This window comes from Squalius cephalus (genome assembly GCF_949319135.1).
Source record: "Squalius cephalus genome assembly, chromosome: 7".
Lineage (NCBI taxonomy): Eukaryota > Metazoa > Chordata > Actinopteri > Cypriniformes > Leuciscidae > Squalius > Squalius cephalus.
Genome location: NC_137128.1, coordinates 40,627,674 through 40,654,620, shown reverse-complemented (window position 1 = coordinate 40,654,620; position 26,947 = coordinate 40,627,674). Strand labels below are relative to the sequence as shown.

The 26,947-nt window shown below is 40.9% G+C and overlaps 1 protein-coding gene across 2 annotated transcripts in view; it reads left to right on the top strand.

Annotated features, from left to right (window-relative positions):
- The window catches only part of LOC307161698 (uncharacterized protein), a 117,447-nt gene extending 91,809 nt beyond the window's left edge, over positions 1-25,638 (top strand). The window contains exons 10-11 of one of the 2 annotated variants that reach the window (XM_079876579.1): positions 6,585-6,929; positions 25,253-25,638. In XM_079876579.1, the coding sequence (XP_079732705.1) occupies positions 6,585-6,593 (9 nt within the window). In that variant the 3' untranslated portion in view covers positions 6,594-6,929; positions 25,253-25,638. Of the gene's footprint in view, positions 1-6,584; positions 6,930-24,221; positions 24,477-25,252 lie in introns of those variants that run through there. The other variant, XR_013821785.1, reaches the window with a different exon arrangement.
- Positions 25,639-26,947: the final 1,309 nt, after the last annotated feature.

Here is a 26,947-nt window from a genome sequence, read left to right as displayed (position 1 = left end):
TATAACTGAATATTCTCATGTAGATGTGTTCAGGCCATGACTCTTATCAAACGTGTGAAGTTTGGGGCAGATTGGACATTCCATGCCTGTGTTACAGCAAATTCCTATTTAATTGCAGCAATAGCATGCTTTAGCACTTAGCTAAGTGTTTGCTAGCATGTTTTAGCATGTTTCTAGTATGTTGTTAGCATGTTTAGCACTTGCTGGCACTTTTTTTATATGTTTTTATATGTCCACAACAGTGTTTAACATGTCACTTCCTGTTGCCAGCAGGTGGCACTATGACTGTAACTGAATATGAGCATGGTCATGTGTTCAGGACAGAACGTTTATTAAAAGTGTGAAGTTTGGCGCATATTGGACATTGCCTTCTTGAGTAACAACAACATCCTGTTTCATTGAATTAGCATGCTTTAGCACTTAGCTAAGTATTGCTAGCATGTTTTAACATGTTTCTAGCATGTTTAGACCTCAATGGCATTTTTAACATGTTGCTAGAATGGCATCAACGTGTTAAACATGACACTTCCTGTTGCCAGTAGGTGGCGCTATTACTATAACTGAATATTATCATGTAGATGTGTTCAGGACAGAACGCTTATCAAAAGTGTGAAGTTTGGGGCAGATTGGACATTCCATGCCTGAGTTACAGCAAATTCCTATTTAATTGCAATAATAGCATGCTTTAGCACTTAGCTAAGAGTTTGCTAGCATGTTTTAGCATGCTTCTAGTATGTTGTTAGCATGTTTCGCACTTGCTGGCACTTTTTTATATGTTATTAGGAGTCCATAACAGTGTTAAACATGTCACTTCCTGTTGCCAGCAGGTGGCGCTATGACTATAACTGAATATGAGCATGGCCATGTGTTCAGGACAGAACTCTTATCAAACGTGTGAAGTTTGGGGGAGATTGGACATTCCATGCCTGAGTTACAGCAACTTCCTGTTTCATGGCGAAACATCGAAATTTGTAAGGCCGCCGAGGACCCGCCCTTCGACGAAAACTCAAGATCTTCGCAATTTAACGTCGCAAAGGCCTTAAGATTACACTCACCAAATTTGAAGATGATCAGATTAAAACTGTAGGAGGAGTTCGTTAAAGTACGAGGCCTGAAAATGGCAAAAACTGCACAAAAATCTGAGAGGAAGTTCAAAATGGCTGACTTCCTGTTGTGTTTAGGGCTATGCTCCAAGAGACTTTTTTGTAGGTATTAGGTCATTACACGTATGTACCGAATTTCGTGCACGTACGTGGAACGTTGCAGGAGGCGCACTCCGTTGAACTTTTATAGGTGGCGCTATCGAGCCATTTTGCCCCGTCCAATTCTGAAACCTATATCAGATGTCAATTTTCGCCAGTTCTGACGCGTGTGCAAAGTTTCGTGAGTTTTCGCGCATGTTTAGGCCCTCAAAAATGCAATTCAATGCGGAGAAGAATAATAATAATAATAATAAACAGAGCAATTCCAAGAGGGTCCTCACACCATCGGTGCTCGGGCCCTAATAATAATTAAAGCTGCAAGCAGCGATGAAAGGGCCCTCGCACCCGTGCCATCAACACTCGGTGGCTTTAGGAAGGCAGAGCATGGTTGGGAAATGTACATTTAAGGAGGTATATATAGTAAGAGTATGTCAAAGTCAGTTACAAAATGTTTTGTATAATGGTGATAATAGCATGCTTCATGACTCAGCTAAGTGTTGCTAGCATGTTCAGTCTGTTTCTAGCATGCTTAGTACACAATAATTATGTGGTTAGTACTGCATTACTGTGTTAACCATGTCAGTTTCTGTTGCCAGTAGGTGGCGTTATGACTATAACTGAATATGAGCATGGATGTGTGTTCAGGACAGAACTCTTATCAAACATGTGAAGTTTGGTGCAAATTGGACATTGCCTTCTTGAGTAACAACAAAGTCATGTTTCATTGAATTAGCATTCTTTAGAACTTAGCTAAGCATTGTTAGCATGTTTTAACATGTTGCTAGAACGGCATCAACGTGTTAAACATGTCACTTCCTCTTGCCAGTTGGTGGCGCTATTACTATAACTGAACATTCTCATGTAGATGTGTTCAGGCCATGACTCTTATCAAAAGTGTGAAGTTTGGGGCAGATTGGACATTCCATGCCTGAGTTACAGCAAATTCCTATTTAATTGCAATAATAGCATGCTTTAGCACTTGGCTAAGAGTTTGCTAGCATGTTTTAGCATGTTTCTAGTATGTTGTTAGCATGTTTAACACTTGCTGGCACTTTTTTATATGTTATTAGGAGTCCACAACAGTGTTAAACATGTCACTTCCTGTTGCCAGCAGGTGGCGCTATGACTGTAACTGAATATAAGCATGGTCATGTGTTCAGGACAGAACGCTTATCAAAAGTGTGAAGTTTGGGGCAGATTGGACATTCCATGCCTGAGTTACAGCAAATTCATATTTAATTGCAGTAATATCATTCTTTAGCACTTAGCTAAGTGTTTGCTATTATGTTTTAGCATGTCTCTAGTATGTTGGTAGGATGTTTAGCACCTACTGGCATTTTTTTATATGTTATTAGGAGTCAAGAACAGTGTTAAACGTCACTTCCTGTTGCCAGCAGGTGGCGCTATGACTATAACTAAATATGAGCATGGACATGTGTTCAAGAGATAACTCTTATCAAACGTGTGACGTTTGGGGTAGATTGTACATTGCCTTCTTGAGTAACAACAAAGTCCTGTTTCATTGAATTAGCATGCTTTAGCACTTAGCTAAGTATTGCTAGCATGTTTTAATATGTTTCTAGCATGTTTAGAACTCAATGGCATTTTTAACATGTTGCTAGAACGGCATCAACGTGTTAAACATGTCACTTCCTGTTGCCAGTAGGTGGCGCTATTACTATAACTGAATTTGAGCATAGGCATGCGTTCAGGCCATGATTCTTATCAAACATGTGAAGTTTGGGGCAGATTGGACGTTCCATGCCTGAGTTACAGCAAATTCCTATTTAATTGCAGTAATAGCATGCTTTATCACTTAGCTAAGTGTTTGCTAGCATGTTTCTAGTATGTTGCTAACCTGTTTAGCACTTGCTGGCTCTTTTATATATGTTATTAGGAGACCACAACAGTGTTAAACATGTCACTTCCTGTTGACAGCAGGTGGCGCTATTACTATAACTGAATATTCTCATGTAGATGTGTTCAGGCCATGACTCTTATCAAACGTGTGAAGTTTGGGGCAGATTGGACATTCCATGCCTGTGTTACAGCAAATTCCTATTTAATTGCAGCAATAGCATGCTTTAGCACTTAGCTAAGTGTTTGCTAGCATGTTTTAGCATGTTTCTAGTATGTTGTTAGCATGTTTAGCACTTGCTGGCACTTTTTTTATATGTTTTTATATGTCCACAACAGTGTTTAACATGTCACTTCCTGTTGCCAGCAGGTGGCACTATGACTGTAACTGAATATGAGCATGGTCATGTGTTCAGGACAGAACGTTTATTAAAAGTGTGAAGTTTGGCGCATATTGGACATTGCCTTCTTGAGTAACAACAACATCCTGTTTCATTGAATTAGCATGCTTTAGCACTTAGCTAAGTATTGCTAGCATGTTTTAACATGTTTCTAGCATGTTTAGACCTCAATGGCATTTTTAACATGTTGCTAGAATGGCATCAACGTGTTAAACATGACACTTCCTGTTGCCAGTAGGTGGCGCTATTACTATAACTGAATATTATCATGTAGATGTGTTCAGGACAGAACGCTTATCAAAAGTGTGAAGTTTGGGGCAGATTGGACATTCCATGCCTGAGTTACAGCAAATTCCTATTTAATTGCAATAATAGCATGCTTTAGCACTTAGCTAAGAGTTTGCTAGCATGTTTTAGCATGCTTCTAGTATGTTGTTAGCATGTTTCGCACTTGCTGGCACTTTTTTATATGTTATTAGGAGTCCATAACAGTGTTAAACATGTCACTTCCTGTTGCCAGCAGGTGGCGCTATGACTATAACTGAATATGAGCATGGCCATGTGTTCAGGACAGAACTCTTATCAAACGTGTGAAGTTTGGGGGAGATTGGACATTCCATGCCTGAGTTACAGCAACTTCCTGTTTCATGGCGAAACATCGAAATTTGTAAGGCCGCCGAGGACCCGCCCTTCGACGAAAACTCAAGATCTTCGCAATTTAACGTCGCAAAGGCCTTAAGATTACACTCACCAAATTTGAAGATGATCAGATTAAAACTGTAGGAGGAGTTCGTTAAAGTACGAGGCCTGAAAATGGCAAAAACTGCACAAAAATCTGAGAGGAAGTTCAAAATGGCTGACTTCCTGTTGTGTTTAGGGCTATGCTCCAAGAGACTTTTTTGTAGGTATTAGGTCATTACACGTATGTACCGAATTTCGTGCACGTACGTGGAACGTTGCAGGAGGCGCACTCCGTTGAACTTTTATAGGTGGCGCTATCGAGCCATTTTGCCCCGTCCAATTCTGAAACCTATATCAGATGTAAATTTTCGCCAGTTCTGACGCGTGTGCAAAGTTTCGTGAGTTTTCGCGCATGTTTAGGCCCTCAAAAATGCAATTCAATGCGGAGAAGAATAATAATAATAATAATAAACAGAGCAATTCCAAGAGGGTCCTCACACCATCGGTGCTCGGGCCCTAATAATAATAATAATAATAATCCTACCGAAAACAATAGGGCCTTCGCCCTTTCAGGGCTTGGGCCCTAATAATAATAAATAATCCTACCGAAAACAATAGGGCCTTCGCCCTTTCAGGGCTTGGGCCCTAATAATCCTACCGAAAACAATAGGGCCTTCGCCCTTTCAGGGCTTGGGCCCTAATAATAATCCTAACAAAAACAATAGGGCCTTCGCCCTTTCAGGGCTTGGGCCCTAATAATAATAATAATAATAATAATAATCCTACCGAAAACAATAGGGCCTTCGCCCTTTCAGGGCTTGGGCCCTAATAATAATAATCCTACCGAAAACAATAGGGCCTTCGCCCTTTCAGGGCTTGGGCCCTAATAATAATAATAAACAATAATCCTAACGAAAACAATAGGGCCTTCGCCCTTTCAGGGCTTGGGCCCTAATAAATAATCCTACCGGAAACAATAGGGCCTTCGCCCTTTCAGGGCTTGGGCCCTAATAATAATCCTACCGAAAACAATAGGGCCTTCGCCCTTTCAGGGCTTGGGCCCTAATAATCCTACCGGAAACAATAGGGCCTTCGCCCTTTCAGGGCTTGGGCCCTAATAATAATCCTAACGAAAACAATAGGGCCTTCGCCCCTTCAGGGCTTGGGCCCTATTTAATCCTACCGGAAACAATAGGCCCTTCGCCCTTTCAGGGCTTGGGCCCTAATAATAATCCTAACGAAAACAATAGGGCCTTCGCCCTTTCAGGGCTTGGGCCCTAATAATCCTAACGAAAACAATAGGGCCTTCGCCCTTTCAGGGCTTGGGCCCTAATAATCCTTAGAAGAACAATAGGGCTCTGCGCCCTTTCAGGGCTTGGGCCCTAATAATAATAATCCTAACGAAAACAATAGGGCCTTCGCCCCTTCAGGGCTTGGGCCCTAATAATAATAATAATAATAATCCTAACGAAAACAATAGGGCCTTCGCCCTTTCAGGGCTTGGGCCCTAATAATAATCCTAACGAAAACAAAAGGGCCTTCGCCCTTTCAGGGCTTGGGCCCTAATAATCCTAACGAAAACAATAGGGCCTTCGCCCTTTCAGGGCTTGGGCCCTAATAATCCTAACAAAAACAATAGGGCCTTCGCCCCTTCAGGGCTTGGGCCCTAATCATAATAATCCGAAAACAATAGGGCCTTCGCCCTTTCAGGGCTTGGGCCATAATAATCCTACCGAAAACAATAGGGCCTTCGCCCTTTCAGGGCTTGGGCCCTAATAATCCTAACGAAAACAATAGGGCTCTGCGCCCTTTCAGGGCTTGGGCCCTAATAAATAATCCTACCGGAAACAATAGGGCCTTCGCCCTTTCAGGGCTTGGGCCCTAATAATCCTACCGAAAACAATAGGGCCTTCGCCCTTTCAGGGCTTGGGCCCTAATAATAATAATAATCCTACCGAAAACAATAGGGCCTTCGCCCTTTCAGGGCTTGGGCCCTAATAATAATAATCCTACCGAAAACAATAGGGCCTTCGCCCTTTCAGGGCTTGGGCCCTAATAATAATCCTACCGAAAACAATAGGGCCTTCACCCTTTCAGGGCTTATAAACAGAGCAATTCCAAGAGGGTCCTCACACCATCGGTGCTCGGGCCCTAAAAAGCTTCATGAGGTAGTAAATCAGTTTGACCTCTTACAGTTAATTCAGGACCCCAGCAAAGTTACCTCATCATCTCTAACTCAAACTTATTTAATATTTAGGAACAAATCAGAAAGAATAATTATAAGTCAATGAATTTATTAACAGGGTTATCAGACCATATTTTATATTAGTGGTAAGAAAATTAACAAAACAAAGAAAAAAAAGGTTTCTAAACATTATACCAAAAGGATTTCTAAAGAGAAATGTAAAAAATAAAATAAACTGGAATGAGATTCTGTCCACAGGTGATCTAGTGTTACGGAAGCAGATGGACAACAAGGTAAGTAGTGAGGTAATGTTTATTTACAACAGCAGAGTGTCAGGAAGATTCAACGTGCAGAATTTGGGTGAGTATCAGAGTTCAAAGATACTGAGTTCTTGAGTGCAATACGTGAATGAATTAACGATGTTTCTTTTGCAGGAACGGCAGGATGAGACTTCAGATTGGACTTGAACTTCGCAGGAAGAGGATGGCAGATGACAGCACACACTCACACCACTTTGATGAAGTGGACAGGCTTACGGCTCGGACACCACTCGAGTTGAAATCTGGACAGACTGGAAAGGACTGGAATCGTCGTAGAGAGCTGGTAAGTAAACACAGGTAAGTTTAGTAGTGAAACTCGCAGAGAGAAGCACTATGAGTCCGCTTCGGATTAACGAGCCCGGACAAAGAGAGGTGTGTGAGGTGTGCTTATGAAGCAGTGGTGATTGACGGGGTGCAGGTGTGACTTGTTAAAACTCAGGTGACTGTGATCGCTGGGTGATTGTGGTGGATGAACCTGGCCAATCCGTGACATCTAGATGATGCTTCTGAGTGTCTAATGGCCAGATTAATAAAGGTTCAAGTCGAATTCAGTAGCAATGTTACATTTTCTTGAAAGAAGCAGAATTTAACTTGGTTAATTGAACAGCAATGAAAGTTAATGAAACAGAAACAGAGGGATCTTGAAGATATCACTCAAATCTGGGTTAGCTCATGACAGAAGGACATTTCAGTGTTTACATACTGTAATAAAGTTGTAAAGAAATTGAGAAAAGCGAAATTCTTCATCAACCTTATAAATGATGAGGGGAATAGTACACAAGTCTGGGAAAATATCAATAAAGTACAATACAAAAATAGTAACAAAGGAGATAAAGATATTGAACTTCAAGTTCAGGGGAATTTAATTCAAGATAAGCATCAACTTGTTTGTATTTAATACAAAAAATTATAGATTCAGATCAAATTTAGCACAAGGTTTTAGTACAAGTAGTAAGGATATTGTATCACCAAATCATACAGTGAAAGTATTCAGACCCCCTTAAATTTTTCACTCTTTGTTATATTGCAGCCATTTGCTAAAATAATTTAAGTTAATTTTTTCCCTCATTATTGTACACACAGCACCCCATATTGACAGAAAAACACAGAATTGTTGATATTTTTGCACATTTATTAAAAAAGAAAAACTGAAATATCACATGGTCCTAAGTATTCAGACCCTTTGCTCAGTATTAGTAGAAGCACCCTTTTGATCTAATACAGCCATGATTCTTTTTGGGAAAGATGCAACAAGTTTTTCACACCTGGATTTGGGTATCCTCTGCCATTCCTCCTTGCAGATCCTCTCCAGTTCCGTCAGGTTGGATGGTAAACGTTGGTGGACATCCATTTTCAGGTCTCTCCAGAGAAGCTCAATTGGGTTTAAGTCAGGGCTCTGGCTGGGCCATTCAAGAACAGTCACGGAGTTGTTGTGAAGACACTTCTTCGTTATTTTAGCTGTGTGCTTAGGGTCATTGTCTTGTTGCAAGGTGAACCTTCGGCCCAGAGCACTCTGGAGAAGGTTTTCGTCCAGGATATCCCTGTACTTGGCCGCATTCATCTTTCCCTCGATTGCAACCAGTCGTCCTGTCCCTGCAGCTGAAAAACACCCCCACAGCATGATGCTGCCACCACCATGCTTCACTGTTGAGACTGTATTGGACAGGTGATGAGCAGTGCCTGGGTTTCTCCACACATACCGCTTAGAATTATGGCCAAAAAGTTCTATCTTGGTCTGATCAGACCAGAGAATCTTATTTATCACCATCTTGGAGTCCTTCCATGCAGGCTTTCATGTGTCTCACTGAGGAGAGGCTTCCGTCGGGCCACTCTGCCATAAAGCCCCGACTGGTGGATGGCTGCAGTGATGGTTGACTTACTACAACTTTCTCCCATCTCCCGACTGCATCTCTGGAGCTCAGCCACAGTGATCTTTGGGTTCTTCTTTACCTCTCTCACCAACGCTCTTCTCCTACGATTGCTCAGTTTGGCCTGACGGTCAGCTCTAGGAAGGGTTCTGGTCGTCCCAAACGTCTTCCATTTAAGGATTATGGAGGCCACTGTGCTCTTAGGATCCTTAAGTGCAGCAGAATTTTTTTTTTGTAACCTTGGCCAGATCTGTGCCTTGACACAATTCTGTCTCTGAGCTCTTCAGGCAGTTCCTTTGACCTGATGATTCTCATTTGCTCTGACATGCACTGTTAGCTGTAAGGTCTTATATAGACAGATGTGTGGCTTTCCTAATCAAGTCCAATCAGTATAATCAAACACAGCTAGACTCAAATGAAGGTGTAGAACCATCTCAAGGATGATCAGAAGAAATGGGCAGCACCTGAGTTAAATATATGAGTGTCACAGCAAGTGGTCTGAATACTTAGGACCATGTGATATTTCAGTTTTTCTTTTTTAATAAATGTGCAAAAATGTCAACAATTCTGTGTTTTTCTGTCAATATTGGGGTGCTGTGTGTACAATAACGAGGAAAAAATGAACTTAAATGATTTTAGCAAATGGCTGCAATATAACAAAGAGTGAAAAATTTAAGGGGGTCTGAATACTTTCCGTACCCACTGTATATACACATTAGAGTTGGGCGGTATTACGGTAATATCATATACCGCAGGGTCTTAAAATAGCAAAAAACGAAAAGAAATATAGGCAGCATACTCTCTGATTAATCCATGATGTGCATTTCTCTATAGGCGCGTTCACTACGGAGATGCCGATCATCAATTTCTTTAAACGAAACAATTCAAAACGAAAAGAAAAAGGCTAGCCTACACCTTCTGATTATGTAATCCATGATTTGCATTTCTCTCTATATATGTGCATTCACTAGGAGATGACGATCGTCATCTTAATCTTTGCAGCAGACGCTGACAGAAAAGTTGTATTAATAAAAATCAATGGGCGCGTGTCACCAGACAAATGGACTTCTTCCTTGTTGCACGCACACATTTCAAAATAAGAGATATTATATTGAACATTTTTATTAATAATAATAAACCTTTTATAATATTTGATTGAATGTTGAGCTTGTTTAATTCAATAAAATGAATACTTGTGATAATTAAGAGAATTAAATATTATATATTAAGTGTCCCATTTTTTATTATTTATTAATAGTATTTATATTATCTAGCACCCCCTCAGCACCTGCGTTAAAAATTATTTGGCGCCGCCATATTATAACGGCCCACATATTAAAAATAGTCAAGTCTCGCACTCATAATTATCTGGTATTCAGTTTCTGAACGGTGTAGGCACACGCCAACAGTTTGGTGACACTGTCTGAGCCTTATGTCATAATTTTTAATTAGTCACGGTAATACCGTATACCCCGGTAAAATAGGGAGGAGATTTAACGGTATCAAAATTTGGATACCGCCCAAGCCTAATACACATACACATATACATATATATATATATGCATATATACACATACATATTCATACACACATATACACATACAGTGTATATATATATATATATATATATACACACACACACATATATTTCCAGAAATATAAAGAACTTTTATTGTAATGTTGATTGTTTTCTCTCTCTCAGTCATTTAACTAGGAGACCGAGAATGTTTTATAATCAATGTTTGGGTCTCAATGTTTCATTGCATGCATTTCATGTGGTAGAAATCAATGGAGTTTTCATGGGTCTATTTTAGTGGAACTGGCATCCTCTGGTGGCTTGTAAAAAAGCTTGTTGAATTAGCCTGGCAAGACAGACCTACATCAAGATGTTGGGTCTGGCAACTCACCATTGACACGGCTCAATCCGAGGGGCGGGATAAACGGCTGTCTTTCAAATTCCCTCTGCATGCAATAGGACAGCACTTCAACCAACCAGAGTGTTTTCCCAACAGCAGAGCTAGTTGATAGATTCAACTTTTGCCATATCTGGCCCGCAAAACTACGAACACATCTTCCTTTTTTAAGAATGACTTAAGTGCTGTTCTTTGCTCTTTTCTCAAAGAAAAACTTAACTCCAAGTCCTAAAGAGTCGCGGCCAAAGCCGATTCAAAAGACTGTTCTCCAGCAGCCGTCATTCTTTGTTTTCAAGTAGCAGGGAACCGTCGCAACTCTGTCGTCATTTTATTAAGCCCACCCACCGACTCTATACACAGAGTGACTGGCCTGACCCAATTTAGGTTTTTGCAGCAAAAAGGTCTATAGACTATAGAGAATCACAGTCCCGCCCACAGCCCGAGAGAATTTCGGTGCCGGAAGTAAGTTTCCCATTCATTTCTCCCATTGACGTTTTGAAAAATACGAATAAGAATTTTAGAGCATGTCTGAGGATAACCAGCTATGGCTGAACTCATAAGCATACAACATATCAATTCGAGTGAAAAAACGAAGATAAAATCACAAAAAAGTCAAAGGTACAAGACTGTACATATTTTCATTTCCGAGCGAAGGAACTACTCATCCCATAAACCACCGCGCCTCACTGAAGTCGACTGAAGCCACAACCGCGAAAGAGCCTTTTGAGCGACTTCCAAATCTGACGAACTTTTTCCTCCAGTGAATTTTATATAGTGAATAGCAAGGCTGGTGGACCACGGCTCACGGGTGCAGATCTGGCGGTTCGCGGCGATCTTCAGTCTTCGTCTTGTTTTTGTTTTATGGCGGATCGCAAACAAATATGTGCATTACCGCCAGGGGCGTCGGACTGGGGGGGTAAAGGGCCCGAGACGGGGAGTGGGGGCAGGGCCGGCGCTCCGCACACGCACATCACGCACTGCGCGTAGGGCACCAAGTGCTTGGGGGGGCACCAAAAAATCTGGGTCGTGAAAAATCATCACAATAGGGTACTAGTATAAATAACAAATAAAATATGTCTAAAGCATGTTAATATTGGGTTTAAGTGGTCGTTCAATGAGGCCTATTATATGTTGATCCGACGAAAATTATGTGTGTATTTAAGTGGTCCAGTGGTAGAATTTTTGCCAAGCGTGTCAGAGGTTCTGAGTTCTAATCCGCACTCATATAGTTTTTTTTTTTTTTTGGGGGGGCATGTGTATATGTATATGTGTATATGTATATATACATATACATGCACTAACATTTGAATAGTATTTATGTAAAAATAAAAAAGTTCCTGTGCAAAACTAAACTTGTAGTTAGGCACTGGTTTGGTATATAAAAAAAAAGTAATTTTCATGCTGTGCAGGGCCCCACCACCCCTCTTGAATCAAAGTAAATGGTACGACCCGCAGGTGCTTCTGCTGCGGACCTGCGGTGAATCAGTTGATGAGACAGGAGCTGGCGCGAGCCGTGATAGGAACTAGGAAGACAGGGGAAGAGTCATGTCTTTCCTTAAGAAAGGAAAATCAGAGGCTCAAAAAAAGAAAAGAAAAGAAAAGAAGATTAAAGAGAGAAAGGCAAATGAGGACAAGCAGTTGCTCACTCAGTTTTTGAAAAGAAAGGTGAGCTCCAAATGCATCATCAGGCATTGACATTGTTTTAACATAAATATCTACTCCAGGTAGAATAGCATATATTTTGTTTGTACTATATTTGAATAATATACCAATACTTTATAGTATCTCACCCTACATAGCGAGCAAACAATGTTTCTGGGTAAATAACGGAGTGAGAAGAAGACGGAGGCGGAGCTGGGAGCTCAACACACTGCCACTCCAGGCAGCTGCGCAGCTTGTCTCCTCTTCTGCTGCAGTTCTCCCCAGAGTCAGAAGTTTACATGAAAACACTGTATATTTCCCTCCATTGTCAAAACCTAACACCCGTGAAAACACAGATCGTTAGCGCCTATTTTACCACATTGTTATGCAAATTAGCGACCGCACGCTCTTACATTAAGTACAGGATTGTTCTCTGTTTAATGCACATCATAATGATTGAAAATGACTTATTTTAAAACATAATTCAAAGACTGAATGTCTAGTTTGGCGGTTAGTGTACCCTGTGATTCTATAGTCTGCATTTATTTTAATCAGAGTGTGGCTTATTTTGTTGACATTTTAAGTGTTAATGATATGATAATGATATGAAATGTTATGATAAAAATGCAATACCCAACCCATTGGTATCACTATGGTATTTGGTACGGGGGCCCAGCAAGATGGTTTGTACCCAGGGCCCAAAATTTGGTGCTACGCCCCTGATTACCTAGCCTGGATGCCAGCCGAACTTAGCCCCGCCCACACATTTTTTTGTTCTGGAAGTTCGGTCTGGACTCGCTCCGTTGAGGAGCTATTATGCCCGAACAAAAATTGTTCGGACCAATCAAATTGTCAGGGCGGGCTTTATACGATGATGGACAGATGAGCAACGTAATCATCTACGTCACCAACGAGCGCTTGGGTTGAATTCGTTAACAACAAAGACGACAGACGCTGGAGAATTGAGATTTCACGAGTTCACACTTACAAATAAGTCAGATAGAATAAATGCATATTTGACGTGCTGTCCGAGGAGAGGCTCCGGGCTCGGTATTCGGCCCGAACCCAGTACCCCCCCCCGTATTCCTGGCTGTGGAAGAACAGGCCGAGAGTGAGTGGAGGGATGCTGAAAACTGTCAAGGAATGTTAGGTGAGTTGACAGAGTGAATATATGTTTCCTCTCATGCTGATAGGGTAGACACGGTGTTTGATGACAAGTTGATTGGATTGATTATGTGAACGTGCTCCTGCCGAACTTTGTTTATGAAACATCATGTGTAGATTCCGCCATCGCGTCTGTTATAGAAGATATCGACAGTGCATTCATTTTAAAAGAAGAACAGAGAACCGCGATCAAGGCATTTGTCGATCGGAAACATGAATGAAAACTTACTCCGTTGCTCTGATTGGTTGTAGGTCTATCCAATTGAGTGCAGAGGCATTTTCCTTCCTGATTCGGTTGAAACACGCCCCATAATCAAAGCTCAATGGAGCAGTATCAGACTCACATTCTGACTAGAATCTGAGTATGACGACGTCAGGCTACTGATTACCGCCACCTATCTCAGAAATGGACATCTTCAGTCTTCAAGGACCTTCGTGGGGTTTAACCAGACAGTTACACGAGTTCCACCAATCAGATGCATCACTGTGGGATTGTGGGATTGTTCAGGATTGTGGGTAATGAAGTACTTATCCAAGACATCGCGAATAAAAGGCATTTATCTCAAAACAAGGTTAGTGCCCCATGAACTTTTGGCATTTATATGAGCATATACAATTAGTACAGCCGTAGTCTGCCATGTATGGTTACGTTTTAATGGCTTATACCCCAACTGTCAAAGGAGAAATTGTATTGCATTCTTACTTCCGGCACTGTGATGCTCTATTGAGAGTTGCTAGACCCCCCTGGCTGCAAAATACATTTTGCTGCAGCTAGGGTGCGTCTAGATTTCTAGGCTACTGTTGAATTGCACTACCTGAAAAAAATAGGCATCGCATTAACCATGCTTGCATTTTAATGCATTGAATTTTTAGGGCTTGCATTTTTACGGGCTGAAATTTAATATGGTTGAATAGTTAGGCCTAAGCTGTGAATATTTCAATTAAAAACATTTCAAACTGTTTAAAAATACAACCTATAATATTCAACAGGCAATTTTCGGTCCATTTTATTTTGCTTTGCAAATTCGCTTCCACAAATTCAGTGGTTCAAATTCGACAGTAAATTCAACATTGACATCGAGGAACTGCAGGAAAAGCAGTAGATTGCTGAGCATACTCTCCACCTGCTGTTAGTCGACCTCACCAGCAGGTGGTGCAAAAGCGCATGTTGTTGACGAAGACAAGCAACAGTTAGTGCAAACCATTCATTCATAAAACTCATTTACAGCAATGTAAGTGTATTTGTGATTATTATGACGGCTGTTTTATGTTAAATTCAGTGTCTTCACGGTTACGTTTCCAGTGTAGCCTACATGCATCTTTCTCTACCGTGAACGAGATTATAATGTTATTCCCCGATGCGGATGTACAGATCCAATGTTACATTTTTGAGGTTGACATATATTTCTCTTGGTTGTTTAGTTGCCTTAACTCTATATTGTTGCGATGTGCTGCATGCAGGCTATTAGGGTTTCCCTCAATACTTCAGGATTCCCCTTCTGGACAACGCAGCTTAATGGACTAATTACAGTGATATAAAATACCAAACTCGCAGGCAAGCAGATAGACTCAGAAAAACGCTTAAAGCTTAATGCTGAGCGTTTCCCAGTGATAGACTGGCATAAAGTTGGCTTGACGTTGGACATTCGCACATTTAGTAATCTACAGTGTATACGACATTGGTATACACGTTTCTAACTTCGATATGTTTTATGCAACTTTAGATACGGTCCCTAAAGGTGCGAATGTCCAATGTCAAGCCAATGTAGCGCCTCCTACCTGTCTTCCTTGTAACGAAGTAGGACAGCGCTCCAGATTCATGAACTAAATGCCTACAGGTGAATCTATACGCACCTTAACTAATATAGTCAACCTAAACACTTTTGAAAGAATAAAACACTTGTAGAAGTACCAAAAAGTAAAGGATTTAATTGGGATAGAGTTAGTGAATGTAAAATAACTCCAAAAAATTAATTTCAGAATGTAAAGTATTCACACAATCACATTGCCATTAAATCTGACACAATTTAAACACCGAAAGGCAATATCTCAGTTGCCAGAACTACTGAAAGTAGTCTTTAGGTCAAATACACTCAGTAGAGATTGAACCAATGACCTCAATGGGATGAATGCATACAATAACTCAGACAGATTATACAAAATATACTCTTAATATTCACATCCTATTTTCAGTGCACTGAATAATACCAAATGAACCAATATTTAATGCTGTGGGCCCACACACACACACCAGTCATTCACACAACCCACCCCGTTGCACGCCTGAATCGTGGCTCGTGTTCGTGGTGGCCGGGAAACTGAAAAATGGCCCCTTCACTCTCCTGAGCACAAAACAAATCAAACCAAGATACCTCAATTCCACGTGCAACCATACAGCAATTCCGGAATCCTATAGCAGGCCTCGCGCAGCTCCTCGTCCTCTCTCTCCCTCGTCAGCCGACGAAACCGCACCTCCCGCGCCGCCAGAGGAACCCCAAATAACGCGGGTATTTGGGGCGCTATCTGGTCCTCAAGATCTCCCTCGTTGTGAAGGAAACAACTGCGTTAACAGTCTTTAGTCTTGTCGTTTGACTGTTGCTTTAACTTATCAGTTCAGATGCGCAGATATGCGCATTGATAATTAAACAGCCTGTATTCGCGCCTGAATGGCAGATTCACAACACTGACAGACCGTAAAACACTCGCGGCGATCTAAAAAAATAAACACAAATGAATTATCCGTGCTTCACCCCCGATCTACATTACAGTACCAGATTTTTAAACTTGTAAATCATTAATCGAATCGCTCTCTTACCGCAAGTCCGTCTTTCACATTCCCCTTTCTCTAACTGAACTCTCGCCTTGTCAAAATCTTCTCCCCTCTCTCGAACAACCACTCACGTTACCCCAAACACCAGTGAGGGCGGGACTTATTCACATAAACCAATAAAATAATGAAACACCTAACTTGTTGGTTTGCCACATTTTCAAATGTAAATCTCAATCAAACTTGAAATAGGAACGAACGTACTTAAAGGAACACACACCTTTAAACATACTATACTGAGATGTATATTTAATTCACATTTTAGCTCTGGATTAGAACTAAATAAAAACTAATAAATTGAGATAACCCATTAAATGAATAATTCTATTCTACTGGGTTACATGCTCCCCCTTCTAAACATCTCATGACCCCATGAGATTACTTCTCAGCACTTTAATGGTAACTTTAGGCTCAGTATAAGAGTTTACTTTACTACAACGAGCACACTGTGCCATAGGGTGACACCACATAGTGTTACAGGGTTTCGTTTCTGACTCTTCCCCACCCTCTACATTTATGACCACCCTCTATGAACCAGAGTTAAGGGTCGGTTAGTGGGCTGGCCCAGATTATCATAGCTCAACTTGACTACTGGTCTTATGTCTCTTTTTGGGCGGGAATGGACAGTCTCTACTACCTCTTTAGCAGCATTAACTACTTCAGGCTCTCCCCCTTCTAAACCAGGATATCCCATTTCATCAGAGAGCTCTCCAGGTCCTTCTTCAGTGAATATAGGCTCTGCCATTTCGACAAGGGGACTATCCAATTCACCTCCAAGGCTAACAGTTTCCTCCTCCACTGTAGATTCCTCCCGTGTAACACACTCTGTCCTGGGCTGTCTCTCCACCCTATCCGAGTAGTAATACCACAGATCATCCTCTTCACTTTCAGAGTGGTTCTTCAACTCACTTCCTGTCAGGGCCACATTCCTTTCTCCCAAACCTCTTCTCCGTTTTCTCTCCACAGATCTTGTCCTGGTCTCCGGCGGAGCAGAAACTTCCGTTGGTTGTCCCGGATCTGCCAACCTCACCTGGTCCCCAACTGGTAAGAGGTGGTCTCTGTGTAAAGTTCTTACACCTCCCATGCCGGATTCGGGTTTCAGGCGATACACCGGTAAGTTCTCTAGCTTTTCCACCACCAGGTAAGGAACAGAATTCCACTTGTCTCCAAGTTTGTTCTTTCCAGTCACGGCCAGATTTCTTATCAGCACACGATCTCCCACTGTCAGACTCTGGTGTTTCACTCGCTTGTCGTACAACCGTTTGTTCCTTTATTGACTTTTCTGGGCAGTTTCGGTGGCTATCTGATATGCTCTCTGTAACTCTGATTTCATTTTTTTCACATACTGTCGATGGCTACCCGCTTCCTTTCCATCAGGCGAAGTCCCGAAACACACATCCACTGGCAGACGAGCCTCTTTTCCGAACAGAAGATAATATGGGGAAAACCCAGTTGCGTCGTTCTTAGTACAGTTGTAAGCGTGTACTAATCTGTTAATGTGTTGACTCCATCTGTTTTTCTCTGCAGGATTCAGCGTACCAAGCATGGAAAGAAGTGTTCTGTTGAACCTTTCGGGCTGTGGGTCTCCTTGTGGATGATAGGGAGACGTTCTGGATTTTCGGATTCCCAGCATGCTTAGTAGCTCTTTTATGAGACCACTCTCAAAATCTCGACCCTGATCTGAATGGATGCGAGAGGGTAAGCCATAGTGCACAAAGAATTTGTCACACAGTATCTTAGCCACAGTCAGAGCTTTCTGGTCTTTGGTGGTAAACGCTTGAGCATAGCGTGTGAAGTGGTCTGTTATGATTAGCACATTACCAATACCTTTTGAGTCAGGCTCAATTGACAGGAAGTCTATGCACACTAAGTCGAATGGCCCACTGCTGGTTATGTGATTCAATGGTGCAACTCTCTTGGGTAATGTTTTTCTCGTTACACAACGGCCACAATCCTTAACATACTGCTCTATGTATGCAGACATTCTAGGCCAATAGAAGCGATCTTTCAGGAGTTCCGTAGTTTTCTCTACTCCCAAATGGCCAGAGTCGTTGTGCAAAGAGTGCAACACAGTAGACCAGTACTTTCCGGGTAAGACGAGTTGTGTCTTTTCTCTACCACAGGAACTTTTGGTGACTCGGTATAAAAGTTGGCTCTTTATCTTTAACTTGTCTCCCTGCCGCTGTAACAGAGCAATGGTAGCATCAGAACTCCTAGCAGCTGTAAGTATTCTTCCTGACTCCACTTCTTGCTTTACTACACCAACTACGGGGTCATCCTCTTGAGCTTTCCTCAACTCTGCATTAGTCAGCTGTTCCATTTGACCAAGACCCAAAGCTGTGGGACAAGAGAACGCATCGGGAATACTCTGAGGTAAAACACCTAAGTGATCCACCAGTCTGGATGATGAACCTCCACATTCAGCAACCACTGCTAACTTACAGATGGCTCTTACTCCTGACTTGGGTATTTCCTTCCATTCAGAGCAAGCAGTCGATTCACAGGGGTAGCGAGACAATTCATCCGCGTCGATGTTGTGACTTCCTGGTTTGTATTGCAAGCTGAAGTTATAGGTAGCTAATGCAGCTAACCAACGATGACCCGTCGCACTCAGCTTGGCACTTGACAACACATAGGTAAGTGGATTGTTGTCGGTCTTCACCACAAACTGGGCTCCATATAGATAATCGTGAAACTTGTCCACAACCGCCCACTTGAGCGCCAAGAACTCTAGCTGATGAATGGGGTAACGCTGCTTGGAGGCACTTAGTTTCCGGCTTGCATAGGCTACAGGCCTCAGTCCTCCAGAATGCTCCTGATGCAAAACGGCACCCAGTCCACTCAGACTGGCGTCTACATGCAGTACATAAGATTTGGCAGGATCAGCGAAAACAAGTACTGGGGCATGTGTGAGACAGTAAATGATTTTATGGAAAGCTGTTGTACAGGTGTCGTCCCAACGCTCTCCAAATTGCTCAGATACTCTGAAGTATTTCTTGCCATCGCTTGACTTTCTGTTTTGCCCAGATGTTGGTGGGTAACCTTTGGTGAGCTCCGTCAAAGGCCTTACAATGGCAGAGTAATCCTTTATGAATCGCCGGTAAAATCCACAAAACCCCAGGAACGACCTCAACGTCTTTAGGTCAGTGGGCCTTTTCCAGCGTGTTACGGCGTCAATCTTGGCTGGGTCTGGTGATACGCCAGCAGCTGACACAATGTGCCCCACATACCGTACTTGAGGCTGGCAAAACTGGCACTTGTCAATTGACACTTTCAGGCCACACTCTCTCAGACGATCCAAGACTTTTAACAGCCTCTCTTCATGTTCTTCAAGTGTGCGCCCAAACACAATGATGTCGTCAAGGTACACTATAACTTGGAGGAGATGCATGTCACCTACAGCTTTCTCCATTAGCCGCTGGAATGTGGCTGGAGCTCCAGTAATTCCTTGAGGCATGCGTTCGAACTGGAAGAATCCCAGGGGACAGATGAATGCTGTCTTCTCTTTATCTTCCTCCGCCATGGCTATTTGATAGTATCCACTGCGGAGGTCCAGTACAGAAAACCATTTACTACCAGCCAAACTGTCCAGGGCATCGTCGATCCTGGGAGTGGTGTACTGATCAGGGATGGTACGAGCATTTAGCGTTCGATAATCGATGCACATTCTGATTGCCCCACTCTTCTTCCGCGCTACAACAATGGGCGATGCGTACGGACTCCTTGACACCTTAATTATTCCCGCTGCTGACAGGTCTTTGATGTGACGTCTTACATCCTCGATATCTGCAGGAGCGATGCGTCTGGAGAGTTCTCTGAATGGTTTTGGGTCTTTCAGTCTGATGGGATGCTCAACCCCATGAGCTAATCCAACATCCCATTCCTCAACAGAAAACACATCACCTCTGGTCGCCAACTTTTGATGCAGTCTCTGTTCCCAGGCCTCAGGAATGGACGACTCACCAAAATTAAACAAGCTCGGGTCTATTGTTTGGGAGCTCTGTTCTTCAGAACTTGCGGTGAGTGTGTCAGTCGGATATACATTGGCAATTACTGTTCCTGCAGGAATGGAGATATTTTTGGATGTTTCATTATGGACCAGCACTTGGATGTTTTGTCCTTCTACTGCGGATGATGGGAGTACCACTGGGGTTATGAATGTTCCAGCTGGAAGACTAGCGTCTTCGGGCGTGTCTACCACAAAGATCTCTTTTCTTAAAGGCTTGTCAGTCTCCAGTTTACAGACAGCACACACTTCTCCCCTTGGTGGAACTATGCAATTACCAGGTCCTATCCATCTGACTTTTCCTTCAGGTGAATCAGGAAGAGTTTCAGTCCTTTGCAGCTGTGGCAGATGGATTGCAGGGTGTCGAGTCTGGATTCTCAAAGCACATGCAACACTGGATCCTTCTGTATCCTGGCTAAGAGCAGCAAGGCGTGTGAAGAAACTGGCGTTGGTACCAATAATGACTGGCAGCTGGGAAGGACCTTGGGGTTCAGGACATACAAAAGCCAGGATGGACAGTGACTCCTCCACACCAGTGTCAGAGGCGGGAAAGGTGACATCCACTATAATATAGCCCTTATAAGGATAACTGGAAGAACTGAGGCCCCATATGGATAATCCAGTCAAGGGGTGAATGGGCACATCAGACAGGTTCTTGGAATACCAGCTTTCAAACACAATCGTCACTTGTGATCCGCTGTCTAACAGTGCTTGACATACACGGCCATTAACTAATATAGTCAACCTAAACACTTTTGAAAGAATAAAACACTTGTAGAAGTACCAAAAAAGTAAAGGATTTAATTGGGATAGAGTTAGTGAATGTAAAATAACTCCAAAAAATGAATTTCAGAATGTAAAGTATTCACACAATCACATTGCCATTAAATCTGACACAATTTAAACACAGAAAGGCAATATCTCAGTTGCCAGAACTACTGAAAGTAGTCTCTAGGTCAAATACACTCAGTAGAGATTGAACCAATGACCTCAATGGGATGAATGCATACAATAACTCACACAGATTATACAAAATATACTCTTAATATTCACATCCTATTTTCAGTGCACTGAATAATACTAAATGAACCAATATTTAATGCTGTGGGCCCACACACACACACCAGTCATTCACACAACCCACCCCGTTGCAGGCCTGAATCGTGGCTCGTGTTCGTGGTGGCCGGGAAACTGAAAAATGGCCCCTTCACTCTCCTGAGCACAAAACAAATCAAACCAAGATACCTCAATTCCACGTGCAACCATACAGCAATTCCGGAATCCTGTAGCAGGCCTCGCGCAGCTCCTCGTCCCCTCTCTCCCTCGTCAGCCGACGAAACCGCACCTCCCACGCCGCCAGAGGAACCCCAAATAACGTGGCTATCTGGTCCTCAAGATCTCCCTCGTTGTGAAGGAAACAACTGCGTTAACAGTCTTTAGTCTTGTCGTTTGACTGTTGCATTAACTTATCAGTTCAGATGCGCAGATATGCGCATTGATAATTAAACAGCCCCTGCAAACAAGCCAGCACGGGCCCTTTACGGGCCCACTTAGGGCTAGCCTAAGGGCCCCCAGCGGGCTGCCAGCGCAGGGCCCATGAGAATTTGCTCATTGGCAAAACGTTGGCCCCTTAGCGCTGGCCCTGCACGGGCAGCCCTCACTTAGCCCCCAGGAAGCCCTCACTAAGCCCACACAGGGCCCGCACTATTAATCTACAACAATAAATCTGTTTCACTATAAATACTTTTCAGCTACTATAACTTATGTATTCGCGCCTGAACGGCAGATTCACAACACTGACAGACCGTAAAACACTCGCGGCGATCTCAAAAAATAAACACAAATGAATTATCCGTGCTTTACCCCCCATCTACATTACAGTACCAGATTTTTAAACTTGTAAATCATTAATCGAATCGCTCTCTTACCGCAAGTCCGTCTTTCACATTCCCCTTTTTCTAACTGAACTCCCGCCTTGTCAAAATCTTCTCCCCTCTCTCGAACAACCACTCACGGTACCCCAAACACCAGTGAGGGCGGGACTTATTCACATAAACCAATAAAATAATGAAACACCTAACTTGTTGGTTTGCCACATTTTCAAATGTAAATCTCAATCAAACTTGAAATAGGAACGAACGTACTTAAAGGAACACACACCTTTAAACATACTATACTGAGATGTATATTTAATTCACATTTTAGCTCTGGATTAGAACTAAATAAAAACTAATAAATTGAGATAACCCATTAAATTAATAATTCTATTCTACTGGGTTACACCAATTTTACATTTAGTTATTTAGCAGACGCGCTTTTATCCAAAGCGATTTTACAGTTAAACTAACAATAGGAGGACAACAATATGCAATTGCTATATGACTCTTCCCAGTATAAGCTAATGCAATACACGTAGGCATACTATATATATATATATATATATATATATATATATATATATATATATATATATATATATATACTATCTATCTATATATATATATATATATATATATATATATATATATATAGAGAGAGAGAGAGAGAGAGAGAGAGAATAGAAGAGAAAGTGTTAGTAATAATTGATCAAGTGTTAAGTTCATATTCTGAGTCCATCTGCTTGGCTGTAGCCTATATCCCCAATAAGGTGCGAGTTTGGTCTTTTATATCACTGTATTAGTCCATTAAGCTACGTTAAGTGTTTGGTCCCGACGGAAGGGGAAGCCTTGAGTATGAGGTATTGAGGGAAACCGATTATAATCCCGTTCATAGAGAAAGCTGGTAACATGTAGGCTACACAGGGAAAGTTACAATAAAGTTATTGAATGAAACATAGACACATTTTTTTGTGTGTTTATCATCTTTTCCGCATATATATACTGACACAGATAATCATTTTCATTTTATGAATGATTGGTTTGCTCTAATTGTTGCTGGTCTTCGTCGACAACAACATGCACTTGCACCACTTGCTGGTGAGAGCGACTAACAGCAGATGGAGAGTATGCTCGGCAATTTACTGCTTTTCCTGCAGTTCCTGGATATGAATGTTGAATTTACTGTCGAATTTGAACCACTGAATTTGTGGAAGCGAATTTGCAAAGAGAAATAAAATGGACCGAAAAATGCCTATTTTTAAACAGTTTGAATATTTTGGAAGTGAAATATGAAAGGTGAATATGGATTATTGATTTTTTAATAATGAAAATGTGTTTGAAATGTTTTTAATTGAAATATTCACAGCTTAAATATTCAACCATCTTTAATTCCAGCCCATAAAAATGCAAGCCCTAAAAATACAATGCATTAAAATGCAAGCATGGTTAATGCAATGCCTATTTTTTTTCAGGTAGTGCAATTCAACAGGCTTTTTTATTTCAAAAACATTTGAGATTATTTTACTTCCATAAAAGTCTTTCAACGCTTCAACCTTTTGAAAGCATGACCCTGTAGTAGCTGGAGAATTAGCACTAGCCTAATATTTAGCCAAAAATCAACTAAGTGGAAAATACTGCAAATGCACACTGGTTTCAAATTATTTATTAACTAATACTAACTTTTAACATTAAGATCAGAGGAACCTACATGTCTAAAAAACAACAACAAAAAAAACGGTCCACTCTGTTCAATGTATCTTAGAAAAATGCACTACCTGAGCCTGGTTTCCCTCAAAGTTTTTCTTTCTTTCTCCATTTCTACCACCAGATGGAGTTTGGTTCTTTCTTTGCCACTGTCGCCTTTGGCTTGCTTAGTTGGGAAACTTTATATTCAGCAGTATTTTACATTATTGGATAAGAACTGAATTGATGATGTTGACGTCACTGTTTTCTGCAGAGCTGATAATAGCTGAATTAAACTCATTCCAAGATGAATTATTCTTGAACCAAAACTGAATCAACACTGAACAGATTTCAGCTGAATAATGACACTATTGTCTTATTTAGAATTGAACTCAGTTTGCATCATTGATCATTATTTTCCTGTTTATCCCTGTAAAGCTGCTTTGAAACAATCTGAATTGTATAATGCTCTAAATAAAAAGAAGACTTGACTTGATAACATTTATTAATGTGAATCTGAAACAAAATATGAGTGCTTGACATACAAGTGAAATCTTGAAGCAATTTTTACAAAATACAAAAATTTGTATTTACAGGCCAAAATAAAGACTAAATAAGATACTCTTGACCTTCTTGTTGGTAATGTAAAATAACAAACCTGTAATGTTCTTCACAACACTGCAGTCTCATTGGCTGATCCGTGACAGATCTGTCCAATCACAGCATTGCCACACCCACCTCAGCCCTCTATAAATCTGTAGTACTCTAGTACAGTTTACACACAGCAGCTGTACCTGAGAACTGGACGGGATAAGACACAAAAACTACTGAAGAATCTAGAAAAAATATAGGTATGTGTTTACAGAGTTCTGCAATTATTATAATTTTTTTTTCACGTTTAGAACTTATGCTCTAATAGAATTTTTTTTATATATAATTGATTTTATTGTATGATTTGCAACTTATTTTACAAAGAAGCCCAACATGCTATTTTGTAAACTTTCTCTGTTCTAAAAATATGAAAACAATTTTTTTCGTATGCATCAATCTGACAATGAAAACTCATACATTGCTAAATCTATTATAATTACTAGTAATCATAATAGATTTTGCAATGAAAAAAAAAAATTCTTGCTGAGACAATCTCAGATTATATGCTCACTTTCACGAGAGATGTGGAACAGTAAAATGTGCACAAATGAAATGTCTTAAAAGCAGTTTTGTTTATTGTGTTGACGTATAACAAATCTATTGACCACAATAAAATGTACGCCTGTGAGTGCAAGATAAAGACTGAAAGTTTTAAATGCATTCAATATTTCTACAAAAAAACAAATACAATTTTCTGTTATTGTGAAAAGTGGAATTTTTTAACTAAGAAAATATGCAGTTAGGATAGTTTCCATGACAAAGTTTCTGCGAATCTTGACCAAATTTCATAATCGTTACTGAATTGTCATAGTAAATATTTTACACCCCTAACATACAGCATATAACAGGACATTTGTGATGAATTAACTTTGCAGATTTCTAATTCTTTAATATACTCTCTCTCTCTCTCTCTCTCTCTCTCTCTCTCTCTCTCTCTCTCTCTCTCTCTCTTTCTCTCTCTAATCTTGTATAACAGATTTCCATCTTCAAAACTTTGAAAATGGGAAATGATAACTCTGGTGAAAATAGGGAACGTAGTAGAGCTGACAAAGCTGAGCATGAACGCACCAGAGCTGAAGCGGAAAAATCGAGAATGGCGGCAGAACTTCACAAACTAAAACAAGAAAGTGATTTAGAGAGATTGAAAGAGGAGAAAAAAGCAGCAGAGGAGCGCAACAGAAGCGAAGCAGAAAAACGAGCACTCCAGGAACAATATGATAAAATAGAAAATGAGAGAAACATGCAGAGATTGAAAGAAGAAGAGAAGAAGAAAATCGACAAGGAGAACAGATGTAAAGAAGAAGAAGAAAGGAAAAGAATTCACATAGAGAAGCAAAATGCACAAAAAGATGACAGTAAAAAGATCTGATGGCTATGGGTTTCTTGTTTTACAATTGCTAACAAGCGTTTACCAATACTTAAAGTACTTTTTCTAAACTCTTAACACAGAAACACAGCTACAACACAATTGGACAAATAGTTCATTTTCTGGCCAAAACCACATTTTGTTAAATAAATACAAACTCTACATTTCAAAATGCTAAAAACCTTTTTCTATATGCTAACTCTATCAAATAACAGCAAACTCGACTCAAAATTGAACCATTCTGTCAAAACACTAGCACAGGTTTTCTATCCAACCTGAACATATTGTCAATCATTGCAGAACAACTTTCAAAATACTAACAATTGATGGCATTATGAAAACTGCATTACTTGTCATGTTTAAGTTCTTCCTGCAGACAATATGTAATCCATTGTTTTTTTACCATTGTTATCCATTGTTTCCTTTTACTGTAAGCCATTCTATATTTTTGGTTGAGTGTTGAATGTGTGCAATCTAAAAGTAAATGAGCATTACTTTATAGAGTGTACAGAAAAAAAAAAAGAAAGAAAGAAGAAAGTAACAGATTTGCTCAGGGCAGCCACTGGTCAAATGCGTCCCCTACCTAACTTCAGTTGAAATCCACTTCTCCCCGAGAAGTGCTATAAATGCTTACCGGTATTTCTGTCATGGATAAGAAAATAAAAAAGGTAATTATGACTTTTTATCTCACAATTCTCTCTCTCTCTCTCTCTCTCTCTCTCTCTCTCTCTCTCTCTCTCTCTCTCTCTCTCTCTCTCTCTCTCGTTTATATCACAATTCTGAGATAAAAAGTCATAATTACCTTTTTTAATTTCTTATCCATGACAGAAATAAGCATTTATAGGTTCCACATGTGTTATGGGGGGAAGATGCAGTCCAGCACACACTCTTCCTCCTCTCCTCTTCAGAACCTCTTCTTCTCCCTCTTCCTGATCCAACTACTCCTCTTTCTCCATCAACTCTTTCTCTCCCTCACCCAGACATTATTTTTCTCTCTCTCTGCTCCTCTGTGTTGTTCCGCATCTACACTGAACAAAACCAACTCAAAGAGTCCTATTTCACTGTGTATGTCCAAGTGATGGAAAGAACTTCAACACCTGACTATGCCTCCAGCTGAGATAGGAATCAGCTATTTCTCAATATTTCAGTTATCCCTCACCTAAAAAATGCTTATCAGTTGTCTCGATATTTTGTATATATTGTTTCAGTACTTTTGAGCTGATGCTGTTGCAGAAGTAGAGGTTTCAAAATATATTTAAGGTTTGGAACATTAGGTCTTCATTTCTGTCATGCTGCATTTAAGCT